The following is a 19,157-nucleotide window of genomic DNA, read 5'->3' as shown; positions in this document are numbered from 1 at the left end:
TCCCACCCCTGTGGGGCACCAGGGGCTCAAGGACTCAACCAGGGGCTCCCCCGGGCTCAAGGAAAGGCAGGGCAGCACAAACAGCCAGAGCAGCCAGCTCCAAGGTTCCCATCCCGGCACAAAATCCGGGATTTGATCTAAAATCCGGTTTTACTGACCCCAGAGGATCCCATTCTGTGGGTGGAGGGATCCTCTGGGATCAGTAAAATGGTCCTTCATGCCTCAAAGGAGGATCCTCCATCCATCAAAGGATGGGAATCAGGCTCCAGGGAGCATTTTCTGCTGTGGAATTCTCCCCTTGGGTCACGGATCCCCTGCTCTAAATAAGCTAGCCCTATAAACCCTCAGGATGATCCCATTCCCATTTCCACCCCTCCCACCAGCCCAGGGTGCTCCAAGCTGGCCTTGGGCACTTCCAGGGATCTCCAGCTGCTCTCCCAGGGCCTCCCCAGCTCACAGCCAGGAACTTCCTCCCAAAATCCCACCTAAACCTTCTGTCTTCCGGGGAATTCCAATTCCCATTCTCCATTCTCCATCCCCATTCCTTGTTTCCCATTCCCCATTCCCATTCCCCATTCCCATTCCCCATTCCCCTTTCCATTCCCATTCCTATTCCCATTCCCATTCCCCATTCCCATTCCCATTCCCCATTCCCCTTTCCATTCCCATTCCCCATTCCCATTCCCCATTCCCATTCCCATTCCCATTCCCCATTCCCCATTCCCATTCCCCCGTCCTCGCACCCCAGGCCCTTCACAAAAGAATTCAAATTCAGGCAATTCATCCTTGCCTGAAGCTCAGGTGGGGAAAGATTTTCTGCTGGATCTTGCAGCTCCTTCCCATGGAAAAGGGAATTTCTCGGTGTGGTAGATGTAAATGCAAATGGAATGTTAAGAAACAAAAGAGGTATTCTAAAAATTTCATCCTAATTCTTATTGCTCTTCCTTTTAATTACTAAATAATATTACTAAATAATATTTTAATTACTAAATAATACTAAACTTATTTATTAATTTTTAAATAATTTGTTAATTTATTAATAAATAGTTTTATAATTTATTAATTAAAAAATTTAAACATATTTTACCTTTCTCCTAATCCTACCTCACAGCAAAAAATAAATACATTAGTAATTAACCAACACTGATGCCGCCCATGGAATTCCTTTTGTGGGGCTGAGGTGTTGCTGAATGAAATATCCCCAAAAATACACATTTCTGTGGAATTCTTCCACATCCCAGAATTTCTCCCAGGCTTTTTATCACCCCCAGGTGATGCTGAGGAGCCAAAAACACTCTCTGGGGTTTTTTGGGGAGAAATCTGATTTTTTGGGTGTAAAATATCAGAGCCTTCAATCCTTGGCTCAATCGCAGCACGGGGAGAAGGGGAATATTTGGAAATATCCCCTCTGCACCAGGGAATATTCGTGGAAAACATCCCCAGTGGAGAAATCTCCAAGTGGATAATTTGGACAGCTTTTCTTCGTGCTGGTGAAATAACAGGAATAAGCAGCGAGGGCTGTTGGTAACCCACCCTAAAAATGGAACAGCTTTGGGAAAACCACTCCACAACTGGGATTGTCCAGGAGAAGGATTAATTACAATTAATTGCAGCTCCCCAGCCCCATGGCTGCCGGCCCTGCTGGCTTTTGTGACACCGACATCGCTTGGAGAGGTCATTTCTACACCTACAGAAGAATCTCCTGCCAAAAGGATTTTCTTGCTGAAATCTACGCCAAAAACAAATTCCCCATTGTTTGTGGGAAATGGATTGTTCTGGGAAAAAGTCCCTCCACCAGGAATGCCAGGGAGAAAAACTTCAAAGTTGACAGAAAATCCTTTTTAAGAGTTTTGGGGTTTTTTCCCCCACATCAGAACTTTGACATCATCCGCGAGATAATCACAAAAACGGGTGAAAAATCCCAGAAAACATCCAAGATCAAAATCAAAGCTCTCACTAAATGAACGGACAGAATTCCTGTTAATTCCCTAATGCCCGGGACATTCGCGGGTTGTTTTCTGGCAGGGAGGGAGGGAAGGGGAGCTCACAGATGGGTGAGAATTCCTCCAGGACATTCCCTGAGTCAGGACAGGGACAAATCCCTGGAATTCCCACGGAAATCCGCGCGGGCTCATCCCTGGCTCGACTCAGCCCGGGATTAACCCGCTCACACTCATCGCCCTGGAAGCCGGAGCTGGAATGCGCGTCCCGAACGCCCGAACACCGCCGTGACCCGGCCAGAACCCCGCGGGAAACCGGAGCCCCGGCCCCGGCCGGCTCGGGGGGTTTAGGAGCTGTCAGCATGTCAGGGCTCCGGTTATCCCGACAGCTCCGGTTATCCCGACAGCTGCCGGGACGGGCGGACACAGCCCGCGGCTCCCCGCGGCCGGCGGGGCACGGAACGGAACGGAACGGGACCGGGAACGGGACCGGGAGCGGGAACGGGAATGGGAGCAGGAACAGGAACAGGAACGGGAGTGGGAAGGGGAATGGAAACGGGAATGGGAATGGAAACAGGAATGGGAATGGGAGTGGGAATGGGAACGGGAATGGGAATGAGAATGGGAATGGGAATGGGAATGGGAATGGGAACGGGAATGGGAGTGGGAATGGGAACGGGAATGGGAATGGGAACAGGAGCAGGAACAGGAACGGGAACAGGAACAGGAACGGGAGCAGGAACGGGAATGGAAACGGGAACGGGAATGGAAACGGGAACGGGAATGGGAGCGGGAATGGGAATGAGAATGGGAATGGGAATGGGAGCGTGAGCGGGAACAGGAATGGGAACCGAAGTGGGAGTGGGAACGGGAATGGGAGCAGGAGCGGGAGTGCCGGGATGGGCACAGCGAGTGGCCCCCACCAGAGAGGGCAGGCAGAGAGGGAAAAATAAATCCCCCTGGAATTGCCCAGGGAATGTCAAAGGGGATTGCAGCGTGGGAATAGGAGTGGGAATGGGAATGGGAATGGGAACTGGGAATGGGGATGGGGATGGGGATGGGAGTCGGAATGGGAGCAGGGATAGGGATGGGAATGGGAATGGGAATGGGAATGGGAATGGGAATGGGAATGAGAATGGGAATAAGAATAGGAACAGGAATAGGATATAGGAAAAGGAAGAGGAAAAGGAAGCGGACAGGAATAGGAATAAGAATAGGAATAGGATGCAGGAAGACGAATAGGAATAGGATCAGGAATAGGAACAGGAATAGGTTGCAGGAATAGGATGCAGCAATAAGAATAGGAATTGGATGCAGGAATAGGAATTGGAATAGGAATAGGAATTGGATGCAGGAATAGGAATAGGAATAGGAATAGGAATAGGAATAGGAATAGGAATAGGAATAGGAATAGGAATAGGAATAGGAACGGGAATAGGAACAGGAATTGGATGCAGGCAGAAAGCCACCCCCAAGCTGTGATCCAGGGGATGAGTGGAACAAGGACCAGATGTGGGGCAGCTGCTCTCCTGTCCCTCTTTGGGCTCACAAACCCCTCTGTGCCTCTGCCCCCACCCCACACACGGAGCTCAGGGGTGAGGAGGATGGGCAGACATTGGCGAGGCCCTTCATGGAATCATGGAATGAATCACGGAATGAGTCATGGAATGAATAATGGAATGAATCCTGGGGTGGTTTGTGTTGGAGGGACCTCAAAGCCCCTCCTGTGCCACCCCTGCCATGGCCAGGGACACCTTCCACCATCCCAGACTGCTCCCAGCCCTGCCCAGCCTGGCCTTGGGCACTGCCAGGGATCCAGGGGCAGCCACAGCTTCTCTGGCAATGCTGTGCCAGGGCCTGCCCACCCTCACAGGGAAGAATTTCTCCCAGATATCCCATCTGAACGGTTCCTCTTTTAATTTAGAGCCATTCCCTGTGTCCTGTCCCTCCATGCCTCATAAACAATCCCTGCTCTGAGCTGGCCCTGCTGCCTTGGAGCCATTTTTAACCCAAAACTCAACTCTTGGCTTAAAAACTCCGTCAAGACAGCAGAGAGCCCCGAGGTGGGGGACGATTCCCTGCTGGATGTGCCCGTGGGGGTTCATCTGTGTGTGGAGCTATTTTCTTTTTAAGCTTTTTGCACAAGATCTTGGCTGAGCGATGTTTGCAGATCCCGAGAGCCGGCGGGAGATCAGCCCTGATATCCAGAAAATCAGGTGGTGGGAAGGAGGCGCCCGTGCCAGGCTGCTGGAATGAGCAAGGCAGCAGGAATGTGCCTCCGAGAGCAGCTGCTGCACAGCCCTGGCAGGAGCCTCCTCACCCAGGGTGATCCCAGCTTGGGACAAAGAAAAAGGGTGTTTTAAAATTAATTAATGAGTTTTTTTATTTTTTGGGTTTTTTGGTTTGTTTTGTTTTGTTGGGTTTTTTTTTTTGGTTGGTTTGGGTTTTTTTCGGTTTTTTTTTGGTGTTTTTTTGGTTGTTCTTCCTCCCTCCGTTCTCCCAGATCCTTGGGAAAGGTTTGTGCTCTCCCTGGCATTTTGGGGCTCTTCCCTTCATCCTCAGCGCCCCTCACGCCCCATCCCATGGTGTTCCCTAAACCCTGCTCTCCCTCAAAATCCCATTTTTTTCATTATTTGCCACAGGAACATCCATTTTCTATCCCATACTTGTGCCCATCTACACAATTAGGGCAAAAACATGCAAAACAAAACGGGGGAATTCACACATTCCAACCCTGGGTGGCTTCATTCCCTTAACCAGCCACTTTCCCAGGCTCCAAACATCCCTGAACCTACACAGCCACCAAATCCACCCTTCTGAACTACTTGGGCTGAGACCAAAGCCAGGCCAGCCTAAGTTGTGCTGGATTTCCTTCTCCAGTCTCCACAGCCAAGTCTAGAGGGATGATGGCTCCAGGAAAACCCAGGATTTCCCAGGAGGAAGCAGCAGGGATGTGACGGCACCTGGCGCAGTGCCGGAAGTGCTGAACAATTCTTTGGGAAAAATCCTTAACCAGGAGTGGGGGACACCCCCATTCCCAGGAGGGGAAAACCCCAAAACCCCATAACATCAGCGGGGAAAACCCCAAAACTCTAAGGCAGTTCCTGGGTGAGCACATCCTAATCCTGACACCCCCAGGAAAACCCAGCCCACTTTCCTTCGGATATGCTCATTTTCCTTTGGAAGTGTTCATTTTGCATTGGAAATGGCCATTTTTCTTTGGAAAAACCAATTTTCCTTTGGAAAAACCAATTTTCCTTTGGAAATGCTCATTTTTCGTTGGAAATGTTCATTTTCCATTGGAAAGGTCCATTTTCCTTTGGAAAAGCCAATTTTTCTTTGGAAAACCCCATTTTCCTTTGGAAATGCTCATTTTCCTTTGGAAATGTTCATTTTCCATTGGAAAAGCCCATTTTCCTTTGGAAATGTTCATTTTCCTTTGGAAATGCTCATTTTCCTTTGGAAATGTTCATTTTCCTTTGGAAATGTTCATTTTCCTTTGGAAATGCTCATTTTCCTTTGGAAAAGCTAATTTTCTTTTGGAAAAGCCCATTTTTCATCGGAAACTCCCATTTTCCTTTGGAAAAGCCCACTTTCCTTTGGAAGAGCTCATTCCAGGAGGGTTTCTCGAGCAGGAGAGAGCCCGGAGAGCCCTTTCCCTGCTCCCACAGTGCCCGGGATTCCTGCTGGGAGCACGGACTGCGGGGGTCCCCATCTCACTGCTGTAACCCTCCCAGTCCCCAATCCCCAATCCCCAATCCCCAATCCCTCCCCCTTCCCGAGGGATTCCATTATCCCCGATCCCGGTGCTGTTTGCACACGCCGCTGACCCAGCCTTTATGTGGGACACATAAGGGGCTCTGTGTGCCGCTCCCGCCAGGGCCATTCATCGTGTCCACGTCAGAATTCCCGGCTCCGAACCCTCCCTTCCCGCTCTCCTCCCCTCTCCTGCTCTCCCTCCCCCCTGCCCTTGTTGTGGTCTCCAGAGATCCGAGGAGGGGGGAAAAGAAAAAAAATCCCCCAAACTTGTCTGAAAATTCACACGCGGAACTTGCAAACGTCGCAGAATCCGATCTGCTCCGCGGGGCCAGGCTGGGAAATGTGGGATTGCTCCAGCCGGGAATAAACCCCCCCCCGGGCCTCCAAGGGATGGCCTCCAAGAGAAAATGCCAAACTTTGGCTGCCAGTCCCAACGGGGATGCAAAGCCTGCAGCTGGTACCGCTGCAGGGGCCAAATCCAGAGGGCCTCCCTGAATCCGTGGGAATGTAGAGGAGTTGGACAGGACCCGAAAGACAGAGCTGGGTTTGACCTTGGCTCCCACCTTGGAGCCGCCTCATTCCCAGCTCCTCTCCAAGGGGAGGTGATGCCTGAAGAGCTTTGGGTTTTCCCCATGAGCCATAGCTCTGTGGGGCGCCATCCCAGAGTTACGTAGCTCCTGGTGGTTTTCCTACATTTCCCCAAGATTTTGGGACAATAGTTAACCTCCTAACGCATCCCTAAAATGCTGCTGAACCGTATTTCCAAGAACATTTTGTTTTCCAACCACAATCTGAGAAGAAAACCAGGCCAAGAAGCTCTTGGGGCTGACATGGGGTGAACTCCTGCGACAACTGAACACCCCATTGTACCAGTCAGAAATCCTAATTAATCACCCTCATCAAATCGCAGGAATCCCATGACTGGGTGTGTCCATGCCCGGCTGGAAGCCTCCAGTACAGATCTGCTTTACTTTGATTGTTTGAACCCCGCTCAAGCAAAGGTTTTGCTCTGTTAAGATGAAGCAGGGAAGGAGCAGCCACGTTCTGGGTGGGGAGAGTGGGGCTAGGCTGGGCTGCGCAGGCTTAGGCCAGGGAGAGCATGGTTAGACTGGGCTGAGCAGGGGTTAGGCTGGGCTGAGCAGGGTTAGGCTGGGCTGAGCAGGGTTAGGCCAAGGAGAGCAGGGTTAGACTGGGCTGTGCAGGGTTAGGCCAGGGAGAGCGGGGTTAGCCAAGGAGAGCGGGGTTAGGCCAGGGAGAGCAGGGTTAGGCTGGGTGAGCGGGTGGCCAGGGAGAGCAAGGTTAGGCTGGGCTGAGCAGGGTTAGGCCAGGAAGAGTGGGGTTAGACCAGGGAGAGTGCAGGTTAGGCCAGGGAGAGTGCAGGGTTAGGCTGGGCTGCGCAGGGTTAGGCCAGGGAGAGCAGGGTTAAGCTGGGGAGTACAGGATTAGGTTGGGGCGCACATGGTTAGGCTGAGGAGCACAGGGTTAAGCTGGGGAGAGTGGGATTAGGCTGGAGAGCGTGGGGTTAGGCTGGGATATACAGGGTTAGGCTGGGGAGCCTGCAGGTAGGCTGGGATGTGTGGGGTTAGGCCAGGCTGTGTGGGGTTAGGCTAGAGAGCCTGGGGTTAGGCCTGGGAGCGTGGGGTTAGGCTGGGCTGTGTGGGGTTAGGCTAGAGAGCCTGGGGTTAGATCAGGATGCGTGGGGTTAGCCTGGGCTGTGCGGGGTTAGGCTGAGGTGTACAGGGTTGGGTTTGGACTCAGATGCATAGGGCTAGCCTGGGCTGTGCAGGGTTAGGCTGAGGTGCACAGGGTTAGGTTGGACTACACTGGGTTAGGCTGGGCTGTGAAGTGTTAGGCTGGGTTGCACAGGGTTAGGCTGGGCTGCACAGGATAAGCGAGAACGTGCAGGGTTAAGCCAGGGGTGCACAGGGTTAGGCTGGGCTGCACAGGATTAGGCTGGGCTGTGCAGGGTTAGGCTGGGGTACAAAGGGTTAGGCTGGGCTGCACAGGATTAGGCTGGGCTGTGCAGGGTTAGGCTGAGCTGTGCAGGGTTAGGCTGGGCTGCACAGAGTAAGCCAGGATGTGCAGGGTTAAGCCAGGGATGCACAGGGTTACTCCGGGGAGTGTGTGGGCTTAGACCTTATATTGAACAACACCTTAGACCAGGCTGTGCGCGGTTAGGCCGGGCCTTACCTGCACGCGGGCCTCGGTGAGCTTGGTGCGCTGGGCCAGCTCCTCGCGGGTGTAGATGTCGGGGTAGTGGGTCCTCTCGAAGGCCTTCTCCAGCTCCTCCAGCTGCTCCGCCGTGAACGTGGTGCGGCTGCGGCGCTGCTTCCGCTTCAGCGGCAGGTCCGGCTCCGACTCCACATCCGAGCCCTCGTCCAGGCGGTTCCCTGAGGAGAGGGGGAAAATGGACGTCAGGAGAGGGGGCTCAGTCCCATGGAAAAATATTGGAACACAAACCCTGTGAGGAACGACTGAGGGAGCTGGGGGTGCTCAGCCTGGAGAAAAGGAGACTCAGGGGTGACCTTATCACTCTGCACAGCTCCTGAAAGGTGGCTGTGCTCAGCTGGGGCTGGGCTCTTTCTCCAGCAGCACTGACAGAACCAGAGTGCACAGCCTCAAGCTGCACCAAGGGAAATACAGGTTGGAAATTAGGAAGAAGTTTTTTATGGAAACAGCGATAAAGTTCTGTGACAGTGTCTCAGGGGTCCGAGGATGAGGAAGAGACGAGGATCTGTCTCCATGTTTCAGAAGGCTTGATTTATTATTTTATGATATATATTATATTAAAACTATACTAAAAGAATAGAAGAAAGGATTTAATCAGAAGGCTGGCTAAGAATAGAAAAAGAAGGAACAATAACAAAAGTTTGTGTCTCAGACAGAGAGTCTGAGCCAGCTGACTGTGATTGGCCATTAATTAGAAACAACCACATGAGACCAATCACAGATGCACCTGTTGCATTCCACAGCAGCAGATAACCATTGGTTACATTTTGTTCCTGAGGCCTCTCAGCTTCTCAGGAGGAAAAGTCCTAAGGAAAGGATTTTTCATAAAAGGTGTCTGTGACAAAGTTCTGGAATGTTCTGCCTCAATGCCACAGCCATGGGAATCCAGGAATCCCAGTCCCTCAATTCCACAGCCATGGGAATCCAGGAATCCCAGTCCCTTAATGCTGCAGCCATGGGAATCCTGGAATCCCAGTCCCTTTCCCCACAGCCATGGGAACCCTGGAATCCCAGTCCTTCAATTCCACAGCCATGGGAATCCTGGAATCTCAGTCCTTCAATTCCACAACCATGGGAATCCTGGAATCCCAGACTGGTTTGCCTGGGAGGGACCCTAAATCCCATCCCATTCCACTCCATCCATAGGGACACCTTCCACTATCCCAGGTTGCTCCAAGCCCTGTCCAGCCTGGCCTTGGACACTTCCAGGGATGAGGAATTTCCAGTTTCTCTGTCCCACGGACAGAATATCCACTCTTTTTATGCTGTTTATGGCATTTGCTACCTTGATTTTCCCCCCACATTGCAAAGAAAATATTAGGAAATCAAAACTTCTCACAGGAAAAGGGGAGCCCATAATCCCTGATTCAAATTGTTACAGAGAAAAGAACTGCCAGTGTTTGGCTTATTTCAAGGAATTTCCGCTTTTCCCTGGAAATTCCTGTTTCAGAGTTGCCCATTTTTTGCCCTGAAAAAGGCAAGAACTGAAATGTTGTCAGCAAATCATGTGCTGCCCAATTTCCTGCCGTGTTTTATCAAGGCTTGGGCTTGGAGATTTCAGTTTTTAAAACTTAGGAAGGAAAAGAAAGAGGAACAATTGGGGATTTTACAGATTGGCAAAACCCTTCCAGTTGGAGGTTGGGCTGCCCACAGGAGACAACTCAGCTCTTCAACTCCCAAATTTCCTGCGGAATTCAGGCACCATCCAGTCCTTTCCCAATGTTTAATCAGTCACTTATTCCTCCACCTGGACTTTTGCCCTTCTCCCTGCCTTGATCCCAGCACCAGAGCGTGGCCTCCTGAGGCTCTGGTGACCCCAGCTGGGATAAATAAACCCAGTTTTGCCCCCTGTGTTTTTGGCTGGAGATCAAGCAGAAAGCCCCCCATGGATATCCCCCAGGTCCTCAGCGGCTTTTGGAGGAGCTGGAACTCCAATGCTGTCTCTCCTGGAGCAATCCTGGGCCCCAGAGATGTTCCATGTGGGGGTTATGTGTTCCCTGTGGGGTGCAGATGTTGATTTTGGAGGGTCTCAGCCAGGCCACAAAATGTGCCCCCAGTCCAGGGCAGCAGAGAAGGGACAATGTGACACGGGAAACCTCCGAGCTGGGCACGGCTCTGGCCCTGCCACCTCTTCCTTCTTTCCCAGGAAAACAGGGAATTAATCACTGGATTAATTGATTTTTTCCCTTCCCGAGCCTGGCTGTTGTTTTCCACAGGAACCACCCAGCCTCGCTGAGAGCCAGAACCAAATCGTGCTCACAGCAAAGTCCTTTTTCTTTCAGGCGAACCTTTGCTAATTTAGGATTAAAGCAGGGCTTACATAAGCTCTGCTTGACCATAAAGTTCCCTGAAGTCCCTAACCGTGTTTTCCAGCCTATTTTTTTTCCCCTTTTTTTGTTCAGCTCCTATATTGTCATCACCCAAAAATCTGCTTTTCTTCTTGGCAGCGCTGGGAGCTGCAGCTGTGGCTCCCGACAGCTGCTGGGGGGTTTGGGAGGCACAGATCCCCCCGGGGCCGCCTCGTTTGTACTGAGATCACCACAAAAAGCCTCTGCATTCCTGACAAAATTCCTTTTATGTCCTGGGGCTTGTGGGACCTCGGAGAAGGTGCTGGATCCAGGGGAGTTCTGCTCCAGGGGTTGATTTTGGAGGAAAAAACATCCCTTGGAGAGGTTTTCCCTCCTTTGGGCTCTGGCATCCCATTAAATGCCTTAAACACATTCAGCTTTTAGGTCCAAACCCTTCGATTTCTGAATTTCTTCCCCCAAAATCAGTGAGAAATTCCCTGACATCTTCAGAGGGGCAGCAACTGCCCCATGTTTTTAAAGATCCTAAAGAAAAATCCTAAAAAATTCCCAAGTTCTCCCACGCGTGGCCAGAATTTGTTTCTAAATGAGATTTTTGGGATTTGTCCACTTCCAGGGAAGGTCTGGGGTCTCCAGGAGAAGGAACATCTGTGCCTGAGGACAGCAGGGCTGCACATCTGGGCCCCAGATGATGCGGGGCAGGTAGGAGCCCACACATCTGGGCCTTGGAGGAGCAGAGGCACATCTGGAAAGCTCCAGCACATTCCCTGAAGCTCCTCAGTGGAGCTGCTCCATCATGAGTGAGCTCGGCTGCTCCTCCCATCCCACTCCTGGGATCCAGAGCTCCCAGGGGCAGTGAAAATCACCCGGGAAAGGACCTGTGCCAAATTCCACCTGGGAAGGGAAACCTCATTGTCGCCACATTTCTCTTCACAGAGAAAAGCAAGGCACAATTCTTCCCAAGAATATTTCTGCGTTTCACATTGTCTGAACCTCAGACAAAAAACAATTCTTATCTCATTTACTGCTCCTGTGTTTGTTCACAAGTGGAGTGCATCGTGGAAGATTGTTTACCTGAAGGGAATTGATCAATTACCTAAAGGGAATTGATAATTGGATTCTGGTGTGAGGGTTTCGACTCCCTGACCAATTGAATCCAGGTGTGTGTGAGCTGGGACTGTTGGCTGACAGTCGTGAGATCCAGAGCAGTTGGGTGCAGAGCTGAGCGCTTGGCAGATTCAGTTTAGATGTAATGTAATATAGTGTAATATAATAGAGAATAATATAGCATCATAAAGTAATTAATCAGCCTCCTGATAAGATGGAGTCCTCCTTGTCATTTCCTCCTTTGTCAGGGATGAAAATATCCACTCTACCCTCCCCCCCCCAGCTGCTGCTAAAGGATCCCTGATTTCTCCATGAGGTTTTGGGAGAGGATTGTCACCCTGTGTCCCCACCGTGGTGCTGGTTCTGGGGTGAAAGGGGCCGAGATAACCGATACCAAGATCAGGACAAGCCTCTCCATCCATTCCCAAGCTTCCCAACGGCTCCTGCCAGGCGTTATCCCCACTTTCCAGCGTGCCAGAGCCAGCGGGAGCCACCCCCCCACCCCAGTGACCCCGGGGGCCGGGAAGGGCTGGGAACAGCAGCCACAGCTCCCGGTGCCAAGTGCCCGGCTCCAAGCGCCCGACCTCAAAGCTGGGACCGAGGAGAACTCCCAGGGAATGGCTGGGAACAGCTGCTCCCAGGCGGAGCAGCTGCTGCTGTCAGGCAGGGATGTGGGGAAGGACAGGGAATGTTTTCCAGCTGGGATGGGCTCCCGGCACATCCAGCACGCCCCACGAGCAGCTCCCTCGGCTCGCAGCCCCACAGGTCGATCCCATTCCCAACCAGCTGCAATATCCAGGACAATCCATTCCCACATTCTCCCCAAAGCTCCTGCGTTGTATTTGCAGGGAATGCCCCGACGAAGGCAGGAATGATGCATCTGACTCCATGCTCGCAGAAGGCTAATTTATTACTTTATAATGCTATATTATATTAAAGAATACTATTCTAACTGTACTATACTAAAGAATACAGAAAGGATATTTACAGAAGGCTAAAAAGATAATAATGAAAACTCCTAACTCTTCCCAGAGTCTCGACACAGCTTGGCCCTGATTGGCCAAAGAGTGAAAACAACTCACAGCAGAATCCAATGAAACAGGAATATTTCATTGGATTCAGAGTCCAATGAAACAATCACCTGTGGGTAAACAATCTCCAAACACATTCCACACATGAGCACAACACAGGAGAAGCAAATGAGCTAAGAATTGTTTTCCTTTTCTCTGAGGCTCCTCAGCTCCCCAGGAGAAAAACCCTGGCGAAGGGATTTTTTCAGAGAATGTGGATTCTTTTTTTTTGATTCTCCAAAGCTGTGGAGAATCCCAGGCTGGAGATCCACCCCAAACTCAAACCCTTCATTTTTTCCAGCCCATCCCTATGTGAGCAGCGGCTGCCAGCAGCAGGAGCAGGGGGACATCTGAATTTTTCACCCAAATTTCCAGGGATTTTTGCCACAGGAAAGCCCTGGTGGTGTTCTAGCCTTGCTCAGCCGGCAAAGGGGAAGGTGCAGAAATTTCCAGCAGCTCCTCCCTGGGTGGGAAGGATGAAGGATGGGAAGCAGCGGGCTGGCCAACAGCAGCTCCACCGGGAGCTCATCCTGGGAAAGATTGACGGGAAAAGCAGAGCCAGGAGTGAGCGAGGGGGAAACCTCCCAGGACAAGGCAGGGAACAGGGAAAACTGAGGGGGAAAGGGAAAATTGAAATGAAAAGGAGAAATTGAAGGGAAAAGGGAAAACTGAAATAAAAAGGGAAAATTGAAGGGAAAAGGGAAAACTGAAGGGAAAAGGGAAAACTGAAGAAAAAAGGGAAAATTGAAGGGAAAAGGGAAAATTTAAGGGAAAAGGGAAAACTGAAGAAAAAGGGAAAATTGAAGGGAAAAGAGAAAACTATAGAGAGAAAACTATAGAGAGAAATATAGAGAAAAATAAAAATGGAAAATTGAAGGGAAAAGGGAAAACTGAAGGGAAAAGGGAAAACTGAAGGGAAAAGGGAAAACCAGAAGAGAGGAGGGAAAGCCAGGAGAGCAGGGAAAGCCAGGAGAGAAAGGAAATCCAGGAAAGCAGGAAAAGCCAGGAGAAAAGCGTGTGGGTTACAGGACTCACACTCATCCCGCTGTATTTGGGTTTTTTAGGAACAATTCCATTGTTTTTTCATCTCTTTTTCAGAGCAACTGCTCTGCAGCTCAAAATGAAAAGCTCAAACTGCCCAAATCTCTTTGCTTTTAGAAAGAAATGGTAATTTCAGGAATGAAAAGGCAGAGGCTTCATCCTGGGGCGCAGTGGGAAGCTCTTCCCGCTGCTCTGAGGGGGATATTCCAATGTCTGGGCAATTTTGGGGAGCCAAGGGGAGCAGTGGCCCCATGGAGGGACCTGCTGAGGGTTTGTGTGGGGCACTGCCGAGTCCTGCACCTTCAGGAAGAGCTGGGGAAGGGAATAAACCCCCCTGGAGCAGCCGGAGCAGTGCGGGGAAAGCCGACAAAGGGAAGCCTGGCCTTGTCCCGGGGCTCATTCCAGCGTGAGGAAATGTGGGAATTACAGCCCCAAACTCCATTCCTGAGCAAAGCTGCAGGTTCAGCTTGGGTAACAACGAGCAGGAACCCTTTGGAGGGGTTTGGAAGGAGCAGGAGGAGGCTGGAACTGGAGGAGGGGACCAGGAAAAGCCGTCTGCAGTCAGCGCTGTCTGTGTCCCCATCCCCATTCCCGTCTCCTCCGCCTCCCTCCTCTCCAGCCGCAGCTCCTGGGCTCCTCTTGGCCCCGGAGTTAAATTAATCAACAGGATTAGGAGGAGCCGGCCCCAGCGAGGCTCAGCCTGAGCCCGGGATGCTCCACAAGGAGCCGCAGCCGGTGCTGGAGCCGGGATGGCAGCGCCGGGCGTGGGGGCGCATTCATTACGGGGATGGGGCGAGGGGAGCGGGGGCTGCTCGCCAGCCTCGGCCCTGCCCTCCCCTGCCCTGCCCTCCCCTCCCTCTCCCTGCCAGCTGCAGCGCCCTTAAAACGAGCCGGGAGAGGTGGGGAGGGAGCGGGATTGGGACTGGGGAGGGAGTGGGATTGGGGACAAAATGGGACTGGGGACAAAATGGGATTGGGGACAAAATGGGATTGGGGAGGGAGTGGGATGGGGGATAAAGTTGGATTGGGGACAAAATGGGATTGAGGACAAAATGGAATTGGGGAGGGAGCGGGACTGGGAATGGAGTGGGATTAGGGATTGGGGATGAAGTGGCATTGGGAGTGGTGTGGGATTGGGAATGGTGTGGGATTGGGGATGGTGTGGGATTGGGGATGGTGTGGGATTGGGGTCGGCTGGGCCGTGGCCACACCTCTTGCGCTGCATTTGGCTGCAGCAAGCTTCCCCTGAAGCTGCTGCAGCCACAGGGATGCTCCATAAATCCCACCTGGAGGTGGCTGCCTGGGATTTAATGGGATGAGGGAGGGAGGGAGGGAGGGAGGAAGGAAGGACGGAAGGAAGGAAGGAAGGAAGGAAGGAAGGAAGGAAGGAAGGAAGGAAGGAAGGAAGGAAGGAAGGAAGGAAGGCAGGTGCCCTGGAAGGTGCCAGCACGATCTGAGCAGCCCCAGGTGAGAGCCCCCCAGAGGATCCCCTGTTCCAGACCTCTCCATCCAGCCCAGCCAGGTGCACAGGGATCAGTGGGATGGAGCAGCTCTCCTGGCAGGAAAGGCCAAAGGAATTGAGATAGTTCAGCCTGGAGAGGAATCTGAACTGTCCCAAAGCTCTGGAGTGACCTCATTGTGGCCTTCCCCGGCCTGAAGGAGCCACAGGAAAGATGGAGAGAGACAATTGCCAAGGGATGGAGGGACAGGACACAGGGAATGGCTTCCCACTGCCAGAGAGGGTTTAGGCGGGATATTGGGAAGGAATTCCTGGCTGTGAGGGTGGGCAGGTCCTGGCACAGGTGCCCAGAGCAGCTGTGGCTGCCCCTGGATCCCTGGCAGTGCCCGAGGCCAGGCTGGACAGGGCTGGAGCAGCCTGGGGTGGGGGAAGGAGTCACTGCCATGGCAGGGGGATGGAGCTGGATCCATTTTAAGCTGGTCCCAAGACAACCCAGCCCAACCCAACCCAGCTCAACCCAATGCAGCCCAACCCAACTCAACCCAAGCCAATCCAACTCAACTCAACTCAACCTAATTCAATGCAACCCAACTCAACTCAATGCAACACAACCCAACCCAACTCAACCAGACTCAACCCAATGCAACCCAACCCAACTCAACTCAAGCCAATCCAACTCAACTCAACACAACACAATTCAATGCAACACAACCCCACCCAACTCAACTCGATGCAACCCAACCCAACCCAACCCAACTCAACACAACACAACCCAATTCAATGCAACACAACCCAGCCCAACGCAACCCAGCTCAACCCAACGCAGCCCAACCCAACTCAACTCAATCCAACTCAACTCAACCACACTCAATGCAACGCAGCCCAATCCAACTAAACCCAACACAGCCCAACCCAATGCAACCCAACCCAACTCAACCCAAGCCAATCCAACTCACCTCAACACAACGCAATTCAGTGCAACACAACCCAACCCAACTCAACTCAACCCAACCCAACTCAACCCAACTCAACACAACCCACCCTATCCCATGATTACAGCCAAGATCCTGCCCTTGCCCTCACCTGTGGGGCAGGAAGAAGAATCTTTAGGATTCAGGCATGGAAGAATCCCTGGATCCACCATCCCAAGCTGTGCCTGTGGGGCAGGAGAGGTGGGAGGGCACAGCCCGAGCTTTGGGCTGCCCCAGGAGGGCACGGAACGAGCTGGGATCAGTGGGACATTGGGATTTATCCTCTCCTGAGCTGGGCCTGCCTCCAGCCGCTCTGGAAGCTGGAATTGGAGCTCTCCCGGCCTTCCCAGTTCCTCTTTCCCAGGCAGGAGCAAACCAACCCCATCCAGGTGCAAACAGGGCCTCGAGGAGCCCGAAAAGGCAGCGCAGAATTGTCCTGCCGTGATTTTGTTGTTCCCAGCACTGTTATTATGATATTGGCTTTTCACAAATATTAAAATAGATTTTATTTGTGTGGTGTTGAAGTGGCTTTGTTGTAAAGATATAGTTTTTATTTCTGTTGTTAATTAAGCTTAATGAAATAGCTGATATAAGGATACTTATATTAAAATACCTGCTTAGGTAAGATAACATCCAATAAACATATAAAAATATTCCGGATAGAGCTTTCCTTTGGTTAAAGGCTCAGTTTGGGATCCACAGGGATCTGATCCCAGATGGGATCACAGATGAGATCCTGTGGGAACAGCGGGATCCACGGGGCTGATCTGATCCCAGAGGATCCCTGTGGGAACAGCAGATGCCACAGGGCTGATCTGATCCCAGCAGGATCCATGGCGCTGATCTGATCCCAGATGGGATCCCAGAGGATCCCTGTGGGAACAGCAGGATCCACGGGGCTGATCTGATCCCTGTGGGAACAGTGGGATCCATGGGGGTGGTCTGATCCCATATCAGATCCCAGAGGCTCCCTGTGGAAACAGCAGATGCCACAGGGCTGATCTGATCCTAGAAGCTCCCTGTGGGGACAGCAGGATCCACTGGGCTGATCTGATCCCAGATGGGATCCCAGAGGATCCCTGTGGGAACAGCAGGATCCATGGGGGTGTTCTGATCCCATATCAGATCCCAGAGGATCCCTGTGGGAACAGCAGATGCCACAGGGCTGATCTGATCCCAGAAGCTCCCTGTGGGGACAGTGGGATCCATGGGGCTGATCTGATCCCAGAAGCTCTCTGTGGGAACAGCGGGATCCACTGGGCTGACCGGATCCCAGACGGGATCCTAGAGAATAGTGGGATCCATGGGGCTGATCCTGAGGCTCTGCCCCACTGCCCTGTCCCCACACCGGTCACAAACCCCAAACCTTTCTGCTCCTTCCAGAGGGGAACAAACCCGACCCATCCCGACCGTTCGGTGGCAGCCCGGGAGGGAAGGAGGGAGGGAGGGAGGGCAGCCAGGGAGCCACGTCCTTTGTGAATGCCCTGGCCACAAACAGATGGAATATCCATCAACTCCAGCCCTCTTTTCTTCGCTTTCAACTTTTTCCTGCTCCTCGCCTCCCTGCCCCCTCCGCCCCTCGCCCTCTCTCTCCGCGCTTTTGTTCGGCCTTTTCAAGCGGCCCGAGGTGATGGGGCCGGCCCCGAGTCCCGGCACATCTGTGGGCTCCATAAAAGGCCCCTCTGCACTTCAATATTCATGGCCTCGTGCCTGTGGCAGGCGCAGGATCCAGCCCGGACAGAGGGAGGTGTTATAGATATCATATCTTATAGTAGAATCGATATTATGTAATAGATATTATATATATTATCTATAATTATATTATTTATAAATTATATAAATAAATATAATATGTGTTATTATAATATATAATTATATTATATTCTAATATATTGTATTGTTTCTATATAATATAAATAAATGTTATAATATATTATTATATTATATTATATTATATTATATTATATTAATTATACTATATTATACTATATTATACTATATTATACTATATTACATTGTATCATATTATATTTAGTATTTAGGATTATATTATTTCTATAATGTAAAATTATATAATGTATTCTTTCTAATTCTATTATTTATATAATGATATTAAATTATATAATATATTATAATAGACTATTACATATTATTATACTAGCTTTTAGCAAATATTCAAATTGATTTCATATGCGTAGTGTTGAAGTAACTTTGTTACAAAGATATGGTTTTAATTTCTGTTGTTAATTAAGCTTGGACATAGTAGTAAAATGGTGTTTTGTGTTTAAATATTGTGTTTCTATTGTGTTTTATATATATTTGTGTTAAAATGCCAGCTTGGATGGGATAACATCAAATGAACACAGGATGAGGACGCCAGTACAGATCTGCCAACCATCAGCACTCACCACCTAAACCCAAGGCCCAAAACCTGGAGCTGATAAAAATGACTAAAAATTGACTAAAACCACACTCAAGGAACCCACATGCTCTAAAAACCAGACCCAAGAAGGAGCCAGGCTAAACAATTCTTAAAACATATAAACTGATTTAGAGAAAAGTTTTACTATCCATAAATGTTTATGAACATACAACAGACTGATATAATAGAAAAAAATATTTAAAGAGCATCCCTGAAGATAACAGCGTGGTCCTGGCACTCATAATAACCTTTGCTCTGTGATCCTTGTGTCCTATCATCCTCTAATAAACTTTTTACATTTTCACAGGAGAGTGAACGTGTTTTTCACAGAGGGAAGGAGGGAAGGAGAGCAATGCCTTAGGATTTCAGCTTTTCTATTTTTGAGATCCTGTGCTGCATTAATGCCTAACTCTAAACTCCACAGCCTGTTCTGCCAGCTGCTCTTCTCCTGTTTTATTCAGACACAACAATTCCTCTCCAGGCCTGAAACTCAAGGACACCCTCCAGCCTCAGGCCCCAAAAAGTATAAACAAAATGAGTTGGGGGGCAGCAAACCGGGGGTAAATGACTTCATCACCTGAAGCTGTAATTGGAGCATTAACCCCTGATATGTAAATGGGGCTAAAAATTTATAATTGTCTGAAAAACTCGTGCCCATTGTCCATTTTGGGTGTAGCCTTGGAGGCTTCTGCCTGCCCAAGGTGTGTCTGGATTTACAGGGATTGGATCTGATCCCGGATAACCCCTGGATTTACAGGGATCTAACCCCAGAGAATCCCTGGATTTACAGGGATCTAACCCCAGACAATCCCTGAATTTACAGGGTAGGGCAGCAGAGATGGGAGATCTGATC

The 19,157-nt window shown here is 50.7% G+C and overlaps 1 protein-coding gene across 4 annotated transcripts in view; it reads right to left on the bottom strand.

Annotated features, from left to right (window-relative positions):
* PAX7 (paired box 7) overlaps positions 1 to 19,157 on the bottom strand; it is a 145,360-nt gene that overhangs the window by 77,022 nt on the left and 49,181 nt on the right. For all 4 annotated transcript variants that reach the window (XM_030963870.1, XM_030963872.1, XM_030963871.1 and 1 more), the window contains exon 6: positions 7,890 to 8,089. In XM_030963870.1, coding sequence (XP_030819730.1) covers positions 7,890 to 8,089 — 200 coding nt within the window. The remainder of the gene's footprint in view (positions 1 to 7,889; positions 8,090 to 19,157) is intronic.

This window comes from Camarhynchus parvulus, chromosome 21 (assembly GCF_901933205.1).
Source record: "Camarhynchus parvulus chromosome 21, STF_HiC, whole genome shotgun sequence".
Taxonomy (NCBI): domain Eukaryota; kingdom Metazoa; phylum Chordata; class Aves; order Passeriformes; family Thraupidae; genus Camarhynchus; species Camarhynchus parvulus.
The sequence above is the reverse complement of the archived record's forward strand: the minus strand, read 5'-3'. Positions and strand labels throughout refer to the sequence as shown.